General features: G+C 30.8%; 1 protein-coding gene across 6 annotated transcripts in view; it reads left to right on the forward strand.

Annotated features, from left to right (window-relative positions):
- Positions 1-13,944, forward strand: part of LOC139525497 (solute carrier family 12 member 4-like) — a 73,935-nt gene that overhangs the window by 32,381 nt on the left and 27,610 nt on the right. For 5 of the 6 annotated variants that reach the window (XM_071320876.1, XM_071320878.1, XM_071320879.1 and 2 more), the window contains 2 exons: positions 8,687-8,830; positions 11,054-11,239. In XM_071320876.1, coding sequence (XP_071176977.1) covers positions 8,687-8,830; positions 11,054-11,239 — 330 coding nt within the window. Of the gene's footprint in view, positions 1-4,673; positions 4,690-8,686; positions 8,831-11,053; positions 11,240-13,944 lie in introns of all 6 variants that reach the window. The other variant, XM_071320882.1, reaches the window with a different exon arrangement.

The raw sequence follows: 13,944 nt of genomic DNA on the forward strand, positions 1-13,944 counted from the left end.
ATCCTTGCATCAAATTACTTTTGCAGAAGAATTGAGATTTTTTAGCTTACTTTGCATTGAATAGATTTAATACACTAAGTTGATATTTACCTTTTAAAATTTTACGTCATGTAGGAGTTTCAATTTATGAATAAAAGGAGATGTACGTACATAATACATCAATGAAACAGCAACAACAAATATAAACCAAAACACATGTAGAGGGCATCGAACAATCTTCAACAAAAGATTGGTGTCTATAAAATTTCAAGTGCCGCAATTTATTAATGTGTTTTAATTCTCCTAAAATTTATACTTCTTATTCAAATTACAATTCTTTCCTTAAATATATAAATGGTAAATTTCAACTTAGTGTAAGTGGGAATGTGTTTTTCAGTAAGACAAATATAGGTTTTTTTCTCACTCAGAAAGAAAATATACATCAAATCTTCTACATCATTACAAAATGAAAAAACCCTGACCCTAAATAATTTGCGTAAATTAATTTTTGTAAATTAATTTTTTTTTTAAACCCCGCACTATATGACTTTTAAACACAATAAGTAGTAGTCATATATTAATTGATTATAAATATGTCTATCAGTTGTTCTGCATTTATTTTTGTATTTTTTAATTTATTGCCTGTTGCCAAAAGCAAGTGTTGGTAACTGCTTCTTGATATAATATTAGATTTTGTATATGAATATGTTAAAAGCTTTTCCAGTGGTTATTGCCCTAGTTAATAGATTATATAATATTTGCTTAGTAAGGACAGTTGCTGATTTAATAGATTATATAATATTTGCTTGATAGGGGCATCAAATGTTTATTTCTTAGCAGTTGTCAATATATATCTCAAGTTTTAAAAACAAATCTGTTAAGGCCATACAAAACATTTTATATTGGTATATATTGATTATTCATAAATTAAGATTACTTTTCATGTTGATAATGTTACTTCTCTTGAAGTGAATATTAAAAGTGTCAATAAATTTTAAAATGTATTACCTAAGAATGATAAAAAATCTATTGATAAAGCCAGTTTGACACTTGCTTAATCTGTGTGATAAAAGATGCCAATAAGGAAAATAACTCTTTTTTTGTTTTACCTATGAGATTTAGAAATATGTCAATAAGGGAAACAACTCTTTCATAACCTGTCTGATAAAAGATGTGAATAAGGGAAATAACTCTTTTATAACCTGTGTGATATGACAAGATGTCAATAAGGGAAATAACTTTTTCATAACCTGTGTGATATGACAAGATGTCAATAAGGCAAATAACTCTTTCATAACCTACGAGATTTATCAATATGTCAATAAGGGAAACAACTCTTTCATAACCTGTCTGATAAAAGATGTGAATAAGGGAAATAACTCTTTTATAACCTGTGTGATATGACAAGATGTCAATAAGGGAAATAACTTTTTCATAACCTGTGTGATATGACAAGATGTCAATAAGGCAAATAACTCTTTCATAACCTACGAGATTTATCAATATGTCAATAAGGGAAACAACTCTTTCATAACCTGTCTGATAAAAGATGTGAATAAGGGAAATAACTCTTTTATAACCTGTGTGATATGACAAGATGTCAATAAGGGAAATAACTTTTTCATAACCTGTGTGATATGACAAGATGTCAATAAGGCAAATAACTCTTTCATAACCTACGAGATTTATCAATATGTCAATAAGGGAAACAACTCTTTCATAACCTGTCTGATAAAAGATGTGAATAAGGGAAATAACTCTTTTATAACCTGTGTGATATGACAAGATGTCAATAAGGGAAATAACTTTTTCATAACCTGTGTGATATGACAAGATGTCAATAAGGCAAATAACTCTTTCATAACCTACGAGATTTATCAATATGTCAATAAGGGAAACAACTCTTTCATGCCTCTTTTATAACCTGTAAGACATAAGATGCTAATAAGAGAAATAACTCTTTTATAACCTGTAAGATATAAGATGCTAATAAGAGAAATAACTCTTTTATTACCTGTAAGATATAAGAGGCCTATAAGAGAATTAACTCTTTCATAACCTTTGTGATATATGCCAATAAGGGAAATAACTCTTTCATTACCTGTGTGATAGATGCCTATAAGGGAAATAACTCTTTCATAACCTGTGTGATATAAGATGTGAATAAGGGAAATAACTCTTTCATAACCTGTGTGATATAAGATGCCAATAAGGGAAATAACTCTTTCATTACCTGTGTGATATAAGATGCCAATAAGGGAAATAACTCTTTCATTACCTGTGTGATATAAGATGCCAATAAGGGAAATAACTCTTTCATAACCTGTGTGATATAAGATGTGAATAAGGGAAATAACTCTTTCATAACCTGTGTGATATAAGATGCCAATAAGGGAAATAACTCTTTCATTACCTGTGTGATAGATGCCTATAAGGGAAATAACTCTTTCATTACCTGTGTGATATAAGATGCCTATAAGGGAAATAACTCTTAAGATGCCAATAAGGGAAATAACTCTTTCATAACCTGTGTGATATAAGATGCCAATAAGGGAAATAACTCTTTCATTACCTGTGTGATAGATGCCTATAAGGGAAATAACTCTTTCATTACCTGTGTGATATAAGATGCCTATAAGGGAAATAACTCTTAAGATGCCAATAAGGGAAATAACTCTTTCATAACCTGTGTGATAGATGCATTAAAGTAAATTACTCTTTTATTGGTGCAAATAATGGGAAATAACTCTAATAGCCTTGTGATATATGCCAATAAGGGAAATAACTCTTTCATTACCTGTGTGATAGATGCCTATAAGGGAAATAACTCTTTCATAACCTGTGTGATATAAGATGTGAATAAGGGAAATAACTCTTTCATAACCTGTGTGATATAAGATGTCAATAAGGGAAATAACTTTTTCATAACCTGTGTGATATGACAAGATGTCAATAAGGCAAATAACTCTTTCATAACCTACGAGATTTATCAATATGTCAATAAGGGAAACAACTCTTTCATAACCTGTCTGATAAAAGATGTGAATAAGGGAAATAACTCTTTTATAACCTGTGTGATATGACAAGATGTCAATAAGGGAAATAACTTTTTCATAACCTGTGTGATATGACAAGATGTCAATAAGGCAAATAACTCTTTCATAACCTACGAGATTTATCAATATGTCAATAAGGGAAACAACTCTTTCATGCCTCTTTTATAACCTGTAAGACATAAGATGCTAATAAGAGAAATAACTCTTTTATAACCTGTAAGATATAAGATGCTAATAAGAGAAATAACTCTTTTATTACCTGTAAGATATAAGAGGCCTATAAGAGAATTAACTCTTTCATAACCTTTGTGATATATGCCAATAAGGGAAATAACTCTTTCATTACCTGTGTGATAGATGCCTATAAGGGAAATAACTCTTTCATAACCTGTGTGATATAAGATGTGAATAAGGGAAATAACTCTTTCATAACCTGTGTGATATAAGATGCCAATAAGGGAAATAACTCTTTCATAACCTGTGTGATATAAGATGTGAATAAGGGAAATAACTCTTTCATAACCTGTGTGATATAAGATGCCAATAAGGGAAATAACTCTTTCATTACCTGTGTGATATAAGATGCCAATAAGGGAAATAACTCTTTCATTACCTGTGTGATATAAGATGCCAATAAGGGAAATAACTCTTTCATAACCTGTGTGATATAAGATGTGAATAAGGGAAATAACTCTTTCATAACCTGTGTGATATAAGATGCCAATAAGGGAAATAACTCTTTCATTACCTGTGTGATAGATGCCTATAAGGGAAATAACTCTTTCATTACCTGTGTGATATAAGATGCCTATAAGGGAAATAACTCTTAAGATGCCAATAAGGGAAATAACTCTTTCATAACCTGTGTGATATAAGATGCCAATAAGGGAAATAACTCTTTCATTACCTGTGTGATATAAGATGCCAATAAGGGAAATAACTCTTTCATAACCTGTGTGATATAAGATGTGAATAAGGGAAATAACTCTTTCATAACCTGTGTGATATAAGATGCCAATAAGGGAAATAACTCTTTCATTACCTGTGTGATAGATGCCTATAAGGGAAATAACTCTTTCATTACCTGTGTGATATAAGATGCCAATAAGGGAAATAACTCTTTCATAACCTGTGTGATATAAGATGTGAATAAGGGAAATAACTCTTTCATAACCTGTGTGATATAAGATGCCAATAAGGGAAATAACTCTTTCATTACCTGTGTGATAGATGCCTATAAGGGAAATAACTCTTTCATTACCTGTGTGATATAAGATGCCTATAAGGGAAATAACTCTTAAGATGCCAATAAGGGAAATAACTCTTTCATAACCTGTGTGATATAAGATGCCAATAAGGGAAATAACTCTTTCATTACCTGTGTGATAGATGCCTATAAGGGAAATAACTCTTTCATTACCTGTGTGATATAAGATGCCTATAAGGGAAATAACTCTTAAGATGCCAATAGGGAAATAACTCTTTCATAACCTGTGTGATAGATGCATTAAAGTAAATTACTCTTTTATTGGTGCAAATAATGGGAAATAACTCTAATAGCCTAAATTACATAAAAAAATGTACAACATGCTTGATAATAGTTGATGAGATAAATGTAACGAGGATATTTCATTTCAGTTATAAGCGGTCAAAAGTAAGCTACTAATTATTTGAGTTATGCATTCTACTAACAATTTTGATAGAAATGAGTTTTATTGTTATTTGTTATTTTAACAAAGTTATATACCTTTACTTTGAGTTTTCCTGATATATTGAGTGAAACTAATTTCACTTGTTATCAAAGTGAGAGTTTCAGTACTAGCCTGGTATCCTGGCTCACTGCTCCATACTTACTGAAGCAAAGAAGATGCTGAGCCAGGATGCCAGGCTATTTCTGTACAGGACACCATATATATTTTTTATGTGGTTCAAATTCACACGGCACATAGGGACAGTTATTTCTATCACTTGGTGTTTGTCGTCTCTTCAGCTTTCATATATCTGTAAACTGCTCAGAAACTAAAGCATCATTACAGATTAAACTAGACAGAAATGGTCTAGTCATTTCATTTTGTTTGGATGAAAAACAAAGTAGCTAAAGGCAGTTATTGATTTTTATTGGTTAGTTTTTTCAAATACATTTTCTAAACATTCAAAATGTTATTGATATGATTAATTTTCTAATAACTAATCACTTATAAATTTTCTGAAAAATACTGTAAAGTTCCAAGCTATTTGTTGCTAAATTTTGGAGATTGAATGGATTCATTACTTTTTATTGACATTGGTTAACAATTCAGGTGAGCAATATAGGCTCTTCAAAGCCACTAGTTGTGATTATAATGTAATCGATTGGTTTGAACATTAATCATATATATCACATTAATTATACAAACAAAGGTTCAGGCTCACTTATCCAAATCAACCATTGCAGGTCAAAAGTCAGGAAATGATGCATATATAATGTTTGAAGAATGTTTATGAGTTTTTCTCAAAACAAATTCAAATTTGTTGTTACTTAACTTCACAGTAAACCAAGAAATAAGAAGGTCGGTCTACCTGTTAATCATGATCAATATAAGAAGGTATACCGGTTAATCATGATCAATATAAGAAGGTATACCGGTTAATCATGATCAGTATAATAGGACCACCTGTTGATCATGATCAATACAAGAAGGTCTACCTGTTGATCATGATCAATAGAAGAGGGTCTACCGGTTATTCATGACCAATACAAGAAGGTCTATAGAAGAGGGTCTACCGGTTATTCATGACCAATACAAGAAGGTCTATAGAAGAGGGTCTACCGGTTATTCATGACCAATACAAGAAGGTCTATAGAAGAGGGTCTACCGGTTATTCATGACCAATACAAGAAGGTCTATAGAAGAGGGTCTACCGATTATTCATGACCAATAGAAGAGGATCTACCTGTTGATCATGATCAATACAAGAAGGTTTGCCTGTTGATCATGATCATTTGAAGAAGGTTTACCTGTTGATCATGATCATTAAAAGAAGGTCTACATGTTAATCATGATCATTGAAAGAAGGTCTACATGTTAATCATGATCATTAAAAGAAGGTCTACTTGTTAATCATGATCATTAAAAGAAGGTCTACATGTTAATCATGATCATTAAAAGAAGGTCTACTTGTTAAACATGATCATTGAAAGAAGGTCCACATGTTGATCATGATCATTAAAAGAAGGTCTACATGTTGATCATAATCATTAAAAGAAGGTCTACGTGTTGATCAGGATCATTAGAAGAAGGTTTACATGTTATTCAGGATCAATAGATGACGGTCTACATGCTGATCATGATCTACCTGTGACTGTTGATCATGATTCATATAATGACATGGCTCTTGTCAGAAGTAAAATGTATTTGGTTGGCTAAGATGTATAATTTGTTGCCTATAATATATGGACAAGAGAAGACATCACTCTTTTTAGCTCACCTGTCCCGAAAGGACAAGTGAGCTTATGCCATCACTTGGCGTCCGTCGTCGTCTGTTGTCTGTCGTTGTCTGTCGTCGTCTGTCGTCGTCGTAAACTATTTCAAGAATCTTCTCCTCTGAAACTACTGGGCCAAATACTTTCAAACTTTAACTGAATGTTCCTTAGGGTATCTAGTTTGTAAATTGTATCCGAAGTTGTGATCTATCAACAAACATGGTCGCCATTGCTAAAAATAGAACATAGGGGTCAAATGCAGTTTTTGGCTTATAACTCAAAAACCAAAGCATTTAGAGCAAATCTGACATGGGATAATATTGTTTATCAGGTCAAGATCTATCTGCCCTGAAATTTTCAGATGAATCAGACAACCTGCTGTTGGGTTACTGCCCCTGAATTGGTAATTTTAAAGAAATTTTGCTGTTTTTGGTTATTATCTTGAATATTATTATAGATAGAGATAAACTGTAAACAGGAATAATGTTCAGCAAAGTAAGATTTACAAATAAGTCAACATGACGGAAATGGTCAGTTGACCCCTTTAGGAGTTATTGCCCTTTATAGTCAATTTTTAACCATTTTTCGTAAATCTTAGTAATCTTTTACAAAAATCTTCTCCTCTGAAACTACTGGGCCAAATACTTCCAAACTTTAACTGAATGTTTTCAGATGAATCAGACAACCTGTTGTTGGGTTGCTGCCCCTGAATTGATAATTTTAAGGAAATTTTGCTGTTTTTGTTTATTATCTTGAATATAATTATAGATAGAAATAAACTGTAAACAGCAATAATGTTCAGCAAAGTAAGATCTTCAATTAAGTCAATGTGACCAAAATTGTCAATTGACCCCCTTAAGGAGTTATTGCCCTTTAAAGACTTTTTTCACAATTTGTTCATCATGTTGACTTACTTTAAAAAATCTTCTCCTTTGAAACTGCTGTATCAATTTCAGCCAAACTTAGGCTAAATGAGTTTCAGAGTATCTAGTATAAATTTTATATTTTATTTCCTTGTATGTCAAGAAACATAGCTCCTATGGCTAAAATAGAACATAGGAGAAAATGATTATTTTTTTTGGCTTTTGAAGAAAATAGGACGATCCAAAAAACATTTAAATAAATTGAAAAGCCAAAATAATCATTGATGAGAGATTTAACCAAAAGAATTAAGGTGAGCGATTCAGGCTCTTGAGAGCCTCTTGTTTTACTTCCTCAGCAACTTTGATCTCTCTGTCCTGCCACTTTTTTACTCAGAACCTAAAGATTAATTTGTTCTCTGAATGGCTTTGTTAACACAATTCTTTTACATTTTTTAATTTATTTCTAATATGTGAATTAGTAGGATAATATGGATCAAAATTTTACAGTAGGTTCAAGATATGAAGACCTTAATGAAATATAATTCTTAACAAACATTGGTAGAAAACTTGATTTTATGATTTCAGAGTGTTTTTGTTTTTTTTCACTTTCTGATATAAAAGTTTCATTGGTATCCATCTAGTTTATTCAAACAAGAAGTTGTGCCTTATTTGTCAAATAAATCTCCAAAAGCAACAAAATGTTTATGTGAAGAAGAAAAAGGAATAATTTAAATATTTTATTTCAGTATTTTACATATATGTTTCAAGCTTCCTAGTGAAAATATTGTGCATATGCCTAAATCTATTGCTATTTCTATCTTAATTAGAAATCCCTTTTGCCAAACTATGCTATTATCTTTTGTTTGTTATTGTAATGGAATGAATTTTGTCATTTGTAGGGTTTAAGGCTAGGAATGTATAATGCTCATTATTTGATAAAGAATAACATAATTAAATTTTCACATATAAATAATTGAGAAGTTCTTTTTCAAAAGTGTTTTACAATATACCCTTAACATACATGGACATTCCATGATTATTTGATATATAGCTTTCTACGATACTAGCTTGCTTTTATGTTAATATGGATAAAAGCTTTGAATAAGAAAGAAGAATGAATATCACATGATATCAATGATATCCTTATAGAAATAGTAGGAAATAGGATTTTTCCATCCATTGTCTCAGCATAAACATTTTACAATTTACCTTGAAAGGATTTGCAATCAACTACATGTTTTTTGGAAAAACTGTTTGAAAATTTAATGCTTACAATAAAAAAAAAAAATACATTTATAAAATAACACTATGTTCATGTTTTGCAGGCCAAACTAGGAACATTATTTGGTGTTTATTTACCAACCATACAGAATATATTTGGTGTACTGCTGTTTATCCGTATGACATGGATTGTTGGCATGGCTGGACTACTTGAGAGTCTAGGAATTGTAGTTATCTGTTGTTTAACAGTAAGTAGTCATGATCTGGGGTAGGGGTTGCTTTGGAAGTCTTAATTATTGTATTTCTTGTGTTACATTCACCATTGTTCAATTAAGGAATGACTGTAATATATATATCATGAATATTTTTTCTGTCTATGAAGAAAAAACATCAAAAATGTGGTGCACACTGAATAACATGCCAAGCAGGTTATTTTAAAGTGTGCACCACATTTTTTATGTTATTTCAGTCATTCCTTGTAATTTAATTTTAGATTGCATTTTAAGTCGTAGTAAATAATGAAAAAAATTGATGACGTCACGGTCACATGACAAAATTATGTATATGAGCTGATATTCAAAACACTGTCAGCCAATCAGAAGAAGCATTACATCCAAAATTAAATTATTTAGTTATAACACTTAAGTTAGTCTGGACTTTGAATTCAGATAGGACAGACTTTTATGTAACTTTTAAAAATGCAGAATCTGCTTTGGAAAATATCTACAAAATGGCTGATCTGAATATTTGACTTGACACAAAACTTCTCAACAACTATAGCCAAGTGGTCAAGATTTCCCATCTATTAAAAGCCTAAGTATTCATTATTCCTCTTAGTCTATCAACAAAAGTGTTTCAAAAATCTTAAAACAGGTCAAATTAAGGAGCTGTAGTTAACAAAGGGGAAGCAGGTCACTCTTATAAATAGGATTTGAAGAACTGTGGATACCAGTGCTTAGAAATGCAATGTGGAAGCAGTTACTCTTATATAAGATACTTTGTATGATGAATGATATCTGTTTTAAAAATTGGTTAATTTTCCCCATGATGTGCTCTGGAGAATTAGAACAAACCTTGTTAAGTTCAGTTCAATGAAACATTATTTCATTAGAGTAAACATGTTGATTGATTGACAGATTACTGATTAAAGTAAAAATACAATGCAGTCAACTGTTATTACAAGTCAAGTTGTGAAATTAAACTTCATGTGTGTCAATACTTTTGATTGAAGTTAACACATAAAATGGTCATACTATTATGTTTATATTTCATTTTTATGGTTGTTCATTTGGACTTAATGTTTCTGCTTTTTTCAGTTGTTCAATTGGTCTAATTGATTCAGATTTTACGGTTGTTCTTTTTGGTCTAATTGTTTTGGGTTTTATGGTTGTTTATTTTGACCTAATTGTTTCAGCTTTTGGGGGTTGATCGTTTTGCCTAATTGTTTCATGTTTTTGGGTTGATCATTTGGCAATTTTGTTTCGGAATAAATCCTGTTATTTGGTCTAAATATAGCCAAAGGGTAAAATAAAGTGATATAGTGTTCATCCTATTCTGTCACCTTTTTTCTCAAGAAATATTGATTGTTGGTTACTTAAGGAGGCTCGCGGGTGTAAGATTTTCAGAAAAAAAATTAAACATTAATTTTTCATTACAAATTTCATTTATTACCTTAAGTAGTTGTTACTTTGTCATATGGTACAAAAATAATTACAAAAAATCAATTCGTGTTGGCCCCAGCGAATTTTTGAAATGTAGTTATCATTGAAAAAGCACCAAATTATCTCCCTTTGGTGCAAAAATGCCATTTTTTGGCATTAAAATTGAAATATCTCTTTTAACTCATCGGTGACATATATTTTTTATTGTTGTTTTCGAATAAGCTGTACATAAACTAAATAATTTTAAATTTTTAGCGATTTCTGTAATTTAGTTCTTTTTTTATATCGATATTACCGCTATTTCTCCTATTAGTTCAACAGAAAAAAAGGACATTAACAAAAATGTATGCTTCTTTCGAAGGCAGATTGTGAGCGTAAATGAACGGTGACCCCATTTTTTTATTTCATTTTTCCATTAAGTATAAGATAAAGTTCATTTATAGAAAAATATAGAGAAATCCTATATTAAATAAAAAAATTCACTTAGACCCGCGAGCCCCCTTAACTTCCACCTCTCAGGAAATACATAGTGCAATTATGTGAAAGATTGTTTTAGGCTTCTTATGAGCATGCTATACTGTGTGAAGTTTTTTCAGATTCTTCGCTTATCAATTTTAAACTTACCAAATTTTTACACATAATGACCATTTTCATCATTTTTTTCTCATAAATAGGGAATAGAACCCCCTGAATTTGGTATCAGGCTTTATGCAAGCATATTATACATTCATATAATTGTTCATCCATTGCTCATAACTCTACGTTTACAGTTGGTTAGTATAATAGCTTCATTTGCTATTTTCTTTTTAGACCATGTTAACAGCTATATCTATGAGTGCCATAGCTACAAATGGTGTAGTACCTGCTGGAGGATCGTACTTCATGATATCCAGAGCACTAGGTCCAGAGTTTGGTGGGGCTGTTGGGATACTGTTTTATCTAGGGACCACTGTGGCATCCTCTATGTACATCATTGGTTCAGTAGAAATTTTGTTGGTAAGTGAATGATCATTGTTGCCTCAAAAACAAAAACTGAATACACTAAACATTTTCTGTTTTATTTATTCACTTTGCATTGGAACTTTATTCTTTTATTGCACATAACTTTGAGAGGAAAATAACTATTATATTACTTCCTGGTTAGTTGTGGTCTGTCATTAAATCCTTTTATTTTAAATGTTACATAATAGCTAAAATCATGTTGTAAGAATTTTCCACACTGTGTCATCCCTTGAGCTTTGAAATATAGATAAGGACATATGGTATAGTTCACCTACGGAATGGAATTTCTTATTATGAATGACAGTACGGTGACTGATAGTCTGTTACATTCTTGTCTTTTAGTCTTTAGTGGATAGTTGTTTTAGTAGCAATCATACCACATCTTCCTATGTTTGTCATGATTAAAAACCTAAAGCTTAAGTGCTTTCTTGATTAAATATTGAGAGGTCAAGATAGTTGGTCACATATGATGATCTGACCAAATGACTTCAGCATTTTACCACAATGGTAAGAAATTTTTTCATGATATAGTCATTTCAACATCAACAAGGCACACTCGATCACTAGTTCTATAAATCATTAAAAGTTCTTTATTTTACAAAGCATTCTAGTTTCATTAGCTATTAACCCCAACTACATATAGTGCTTAGTTTTTGTACCATTGGAAGTTGAATTAAATGAACCAATAACAGATCAAGCAGTCTATTATTATACCCCTGTTCCGACCAAGGTGGGAATTTTTGTTTTACCCTTGTCTGGCATTTGGACAGGCAAATACTGAAAGTGTTGGGATTATATATTAAAACTTGCAACTTCTTTTAATCCTATTTGAAAAAAATGTGTTTATTACTGCTTATAGTTGATACTGATGTCTGTTAGTTAGCTATTAGCTATGTTATTACATTCCATTGAAAGAAAAAAAAATCAATATTGACCGTCTAATAAAATGTCATTCAAAATAGAGTACATTTACAATAATTTATCCAGTGAAGGTTATTTATCATATGAACATGATAAAGTGATATGATGTATCAGAAGAGACAAGACCATTTCCATACAAAATATTATTTGATAAGTTAAGATATTTTTATGATTGCAAAAAATAATGACAGAATAAGCATGAAAAATAAAAATTTGTCTTTTAATTTCTAGTAATAAAAATCTCTCATTTGTGTCCAATGTTTAGTAATTAAAATATTAAATTCCAGCAAATATTGGTGAATATACAGTACTTTTTGAAATCTCTGTAGTGTATGTCAGTCAAATTGATAAACAATTTATATTATATACAACAAACCCCTGTAGTTCCTTGATTTATATGGAAACCAAAGAAAATAGAAGAACTATACATTATTGAAGAAAAATAAAGTCCCAAAACATCCTTGACCGTTCCTTTATGTCTCTATACAAATGATTTAGTGATGAAGCCAATATGTTGTCTGCTGTTGAGAGTTGTATTTTGTTTAGATGGTATGTCACTTAAAGCACTGATCTCTCAATCTTCATAGGAGTTGATGGAAAAACATCGGTAAATTTTCCCCTGGACACAAACAACAATTGTAATTGTCCATATACATCAGTATATAGTGACAATATTTGACATGTTTATATAGACAGGTCAGTCATTACATAATTAAAAGCTGTAAGTCGTTCTGCGTAGTATTGATTCCTCATCTATCATGGTCTTTATAAAAGGGGTTGTAGATCTATTTGGTACTAAGAGCATTTAGTTGATACAGTTTAATTACTGTGGATTCAATTTATACCAGGGTACCAATCAATATTCGATGATTGCGGAAAACTTGCTCTTCATGGATATGTATTTTGTGGTTCTGCCAAAGACTCCATACAACTTTATATAAAATTTGTCGAAGATTTTCTTTTGTGTTTTACATCTACCCACAAAAACCCATGAAGTGGTATTCAAGAATAGAAATGAATCCACAAATATGAACAGTATTTAGTTCTGTTTTAATATCTTCTGCAATCAAACTTGTGACAAGGCATGACTATATATACTATAAAACTTGGTCAACATTGGTTAATCTAGTTGTCTCAGTTTTCTAATCTTGGAATTACCTCATCAAATTGAAATAGAATCTCATGAAAAATTCAAGAATCATTAAAATCCAGTATCCTTTGTAATTAAAATTAAATTGAACTTCAATTGGCAATAATGCAGTAATTTGAGTTAGTTTTTCCTGCACTAAATTTTGGTTAACCATGTTATTTAGGTTTCTACGGTAGAACTATAGTCAGCAAATGTACATCGAAATCTTTATGATCAACAGATATATTTTAAGATAAAATTAAAGATTTTTTTTAACTTTCATATGTATGCAATTAGGCTTTTGACCCAGATTTCATAGTACACTAAACATGAACATGCGATAGGTTAAAAAAAATTGTTAAAAGTTTGGTTTCCAGGTAGTACACATATTCCTTATACAATAAACTTTAATAAAAAGATATATGCCAAATAAGATTTTTTTTGCAAAATTAAATCGGTTTTACTGAACATGAAACTTTGATAGTGTGATCCATGTTGTTCTATGTGCACATAGTCTTGTTCTAGTTAAAATTTCACAAGCCAAAAACTTAGTTGTCACAAGACTCATTTAGACTCAAATCTTCTTGCATAGTTTCACAAGGCAGTCAGAAAAATTGTTTCCAGGAAATCAGGAATATAAGAATTTGTT

This window comes from Mytilus edulis, chromosome 5 (genome assembly GCF_963676685.1).
Source record: "Mytilus edulis chromosome 5, xbMytEdul2.2, whole genome shotgun sequence".
NCBI classification, from domain to species: Eukaryota; Metazoa; Mollusca; class Bivalvia; order Mytilida; family Mytilidae; genus Mytilus; species Mytilus edulis.